The sequence below is a fragment of the Limulus polyphemus genome, unplaced genomic scaffold, assembly GCF_000517525.1.
Source record: "Limulus polyphemus unplaced genomic scaffold, Limulus_polyphemus-2.1.2 Scaffold1139, whole genome shotgun sequence".
Classification (NCBI taxonomy): Eukaryota; Metazoa; Arthropoda; class Merostomata; order Xiphosura; family Limulidae; genus Limulus; species Limulus polyphemus.
This window is the reverse complement of record NW_013666749.1, coordinates 270481-275058: the sequence shown is the minus strand read 5'-3', so window position 1 is coordinate 275058 and position 4578 is coordinate 270481. Positions and strand designations below refer to the sequence as shown.

General features: G+C 30.4%; 1 protein-coding gene across 1 annotated transcript in view; it reads right to left on the bottom strand.

Annotated features, from left to right (window-relative positions):
- The window catches only part of LOC106462307 (protocadherin Fat 3-like), a 56991-nt gene that overhangs the window by 50595 nt on the left and 1818 nt on the right, over window positions 1–4578 (bottom strand). The window contains exons 4-6 of the mRNA XM_022389527.1: window positions 3949–4108; window positions 2818–2930; window positions 683–860 (exon numbers count right to left, since the gene is read on the bottom strand). Coding sequence (XP_022245235.1) covers window positions 683–860; window positions 2818–2930; window positions 3949–4108 — 451 coding nt within the window. The remainder of the gene's footprint in view (window positions 1–682; window positions 861–2817; window positions 2931–3948; window positions 4109–4578) is intronic.

The following is a 4578-nucleotide window of genomic DNA, read 5'->3' as shown; positions in this document are numbered from 1 at the left end:
GTCATCGAATTAAAATCGAAGTTGTATATGTTATCATAAAGATGAATAAATTATTCTCTGTCAGTCCATAAATCTTATGTTCGACAAACAGTAAACCACCATAAACACCACGTTTATGTAAACATATTTTGGTTCTTAAATAACCGTATAAACTTAGTAGTTAGAAAGTGGTTTTTTTCTATTAACGTATATTCTGTTTGCTAATTGTGTTTAAGACGAAGCTTTCAATAAAACATTTAAAGTGTACTGAATGCATAATTTCGTATTATTGTGATATATATATATATATTGGTATGGTTAATGGGTTTTCCATTCCTGCCACTATTTAAAGTTTTATTTGTTTTGAACTTTAAAATTTCTTTCGTTATCCAACAATTAAAATATGACCATTGATTTTCGGTTATTGTTGTTAAAATATATATTGGTTGAAACTTTTTAAACCTTCATATTTTATATTTTTATGGTGAATTTGATTTTTTGTTTCTTTGTGTTATCTTACAGCAGTAAATAATCATCGGAACAAAGTGATCAAATTCTGGATATATACAATATAATACATAGTACCGGACGACATTAACGTGTAGTAAATAGGATCTCAGATAACCCATTCAGTAGTTTCCTGAATTGATATATAATTATTAATGATATTTAAAATAAGATAATGACTAACTTTGACACTTACCTGAAATTGTAAATTTTGCATCTACGTTGACTTCAATGGAGTGAACTTCACTCTTTTCTGGAAGACTTTTAGGTATACGGATATTTTGCGTGAATATTGGGAGAATCACATCTTCAGTCGTAAGCCTGACTGTCACAGTAGCGTGAGCTTTTCGAAGATCATTATTCTGTTGATAAGCCTAAAAAAAGGTCATAGCGAAGTAATGATAATGAACTGAAACAAAAATTAAAATCGACCACTTAAAAAGTAGTCCCACTGGGCCACGTAAACTTAATTTCCAAGCACACGTAGGCCTAACACAAGTTAACCCTACTTGATTTTTATTAATATTGTGCGCAATTTTGTGCTTTTATTTTTATTTTCTGAACACTGTAACTATTACGCAAATATCTACTTACAACCAAGGTGATCATTCGTAAGAGAGTATTCTTCAATAGAAACATGTTCTATTGCAACTTTGCCAAATAATTATGACTAATTCTTATGTTTCAAATGCTGCTGTATAACTCATCTAAATATAAAACTAATTATTGTACTAAAATTATAATACTACTTATTAAAAACTAAACCAAAATAGCCTTAGATTTGAAATTAAACTTCTTAAGTAATATCCGGTTACTCAATAAAAACTGAAAACTACCCCCCCTAATTAGCAATGTTTTAATGAACTTCGTTAAATAAACATATGAAATATTGACATTTTAAAAGTAAGAAGGCCCTTGCTTAAAGTTGTCTGAACTACTGAAATACTCGAAAATACCACAATTGAATGTTCAAAGAAGGACAAAAAATATTTATTACTCGCTATTATTATTATTATTCATCCAACTTGTCCACTTAACTTTGATATAAATATAATTAAATGTGAAACTTTTTTTTTCTTTTGTGTCTATTATAATTTAAACTTGCATGTTAATTCACACGGAAATAACAACGTATGTGTTATTAACTGTTTTTTAGTAATGTGATGTACATTATTTGAAAAAAAAAGGTGTTCTCTTGTGAACTTAGGAAATACAGCTAATTACTGGCTAACACTGGAGATATGTTAGCTGCCCTTTGATACTGTTCTGACTAGAATGGTTTACTGATCCTTCACTCATTTGTCACGAAAGTTTACTAGCTGTTGATTGATTTGTCGACACAAGTTTAGTGTCTCACGATGGGACAGCAGTAAGTCCACGGACTTACCATTCTAAAATGCAGAGTTGCGATAGATACAGCATAGTCCAACTTAGCTCTGCTCTAAACTATTAAAAAACAGGATTTCGTCCATCTTTAATGGCACAAACTGTCCTAAGGCATAAGGTGTTGCGTGCTACTTTACACACCCTTGTGCGTTCAAAGCCTACCTGTTTAAATGCTTAGTAAGTTAGACATTTCGATCACTAATAAAGGAATATTTGCGCAAGTTAAGTATGTGCATTAAAACGGAACTGTTTTCTGTTTTCTAATTTTTACTTCTGCCTTCTTATTTCAATACATTCCACACTTGCTAATGCGTTATAAAGTTTTCCTGGAGTATTTATGAAGATAGCAGTTTTATTTACTTATAAAAACCTAAGACGCTCTAGTAGTTTGTTTGTAATTAAGCACAAAGCTACAGAATGGGCTATCTCTGCTCTGCCCACCACGGGTATCGAAACCCGGATTCTAGCGTTGTAAGTCCGCAGACATACCGCTGTGCCACTGGGGGGCAACTCTAGTAGTATGGATATTAAATATTAAATCTATATGTTGTTTCACGTTTAACTTCCCTTATTGAATAACAATAAATAAATAAAACAGAAATGAATAACAAATTATAAAAAAGGCAGTTAAAATTCTAGAACAATAGTATATTGGAATATTTTATATGATCCCTATTTGTCGCTACTACAATTATTTTCAACATCGCCCTCTTTCGTTAAAAGAATTAGTAAAAATGTGAAATTATAACTAGGATCTACGTTTAAAATGCACGATAATATTTTATTTGGCCGACGGCACTTTAAACACTGATCCTGTTTTGAATTTCAAAATTTACTGCACAAATTTCCGTAATTGAATCTTAGTAACGTCGTGATTTGAAAAAAACCCACCAGTTCTGTATTCCTCTGTTACACTTTTACCTATATCTATTTTCTAGTACCCACCTCAATAGCGAAGCTAAGCTGACTTTTTGTTAATAGTTCTTGACTCGCAGACTTCAAAGTTAATTCACCCGTGTTTTTATCAATCTCAAAGGTTTTCAATATAAAATCTTGATCTGTGTGAAAACAACAACAACAAAAAAACATGATTTCTTAAAATAATATGGTTTGAAATGTTGCAAGTATTTTTGCTAATATATCTATGAAGCTGAAATCGATCTAGGTTAAATTATAGTAGTTTAATCTTTATCACACCACCCCAGTTTGAAGTATATAAACACTACATAATATTTTAGCGGGAAGAGCATAAACACCAAAGTGACATTTTCTTGGTTAATTCTGTTATTATATGTATTTCTAAGTTTCCGTGTTAACTTTATTTTTTAAGATCCTCACTCAGCGTGAAACTGTACGTTTAGAGTGATTACAAACTTCTCAGTAACAGATAAACAAATTCAGAAAATGGATCGAAAATGAGGGGTATTTTCATGTCTTCTATGTTTTATTGAGTCAATTTACTGGAAAATTGACATTAGTAGACAAGAAGCTGGTTAAAACAATAATCTAATATTAGACTTGAAATGTTTAAAACTTAGATTCCTTATCGAGTTAGAATTTTTCAGGTTATGGTGACTGAATCCACAGACGCACTTTTGCATTGCTATTACATTTAAAGGAGGGTTCAAAATAATTATAAAAGTTTAGGTTTCCGAACATTTCATACTGAACCCCTTGTGAAAGATAAAGATGGTTTGGAGGCACTCAAGACTGGGTGCACAGATTTACCTAAATCTGACAAATACATTTAAATGGTTCTTTGAAACAAAGTAAAGAGTTTTTTAAATCGTTCTTGATTTTACTGGATTTTCACAGGTAGGTTATTGTTGTTGTTTTTTTATTAATAGATGAGTAGTAAACGAATGCATTAATAAAACCTGTGAATTACTAAATTTTATCTGTTATAGTTTAAACACTATTACTACGTATTACTAAGATATAACTCGATCACTACCTTTAGATTACTATTTTGTGTTATTAAGACATAATTATCACTCTCTGAACTCTACTATTTTGTTTTACTAAAACATAAATCAGATACACAACTGTCTAATTTGGAAGAAGAAGTAAACTTGCCTCTTGGAATACGGTACATGATTGTTTCATTAATTCCTATATCTTGATCATAAGCCTCGATTTTAGGTGATGTACTTAGTTTCAAGGGTGACATATTCCCATCTTTATCTGCTTTCACGGAATTATCAGTTCCAATCTGTTGAATTATGACACCATCTTCCTGTAAGATAAAATACAAATTATAGTAATGTGTATCAGTTCCAATCTGTTGAATTATGACACCATCTTCCTGTAAGATAAAATACAAATTATAGTAATGTGTATCAGTTCCAATCTGTTAAATAGTAACATCATCTGCCTGTATGATAAAATACAGATTCTAGTAATTTGTATCAGTTCCAATCTATTAAATGGTAACACCATCTTCCTGTAAGATAAAATACAGATTCTAGTAATTTGTATCAGTTCCAATCTGTTAAATAGTAACATAATCTCTCTGTAAGATAAAATACAAATTCTAGTAATTTGTATCAGTTCCAATCTGTTAAATAGTAAATTAATCTCTCTGTAAGATAAAATACAGGTTCTAGTAATTTGTATCAGTTCCAATCTGTTAAATAGTAAATTAATCTCTCTGTAAGATAAAATACAGGTTCTAGTAATTTGTATCAGTTCCAATCTGTTAAATAG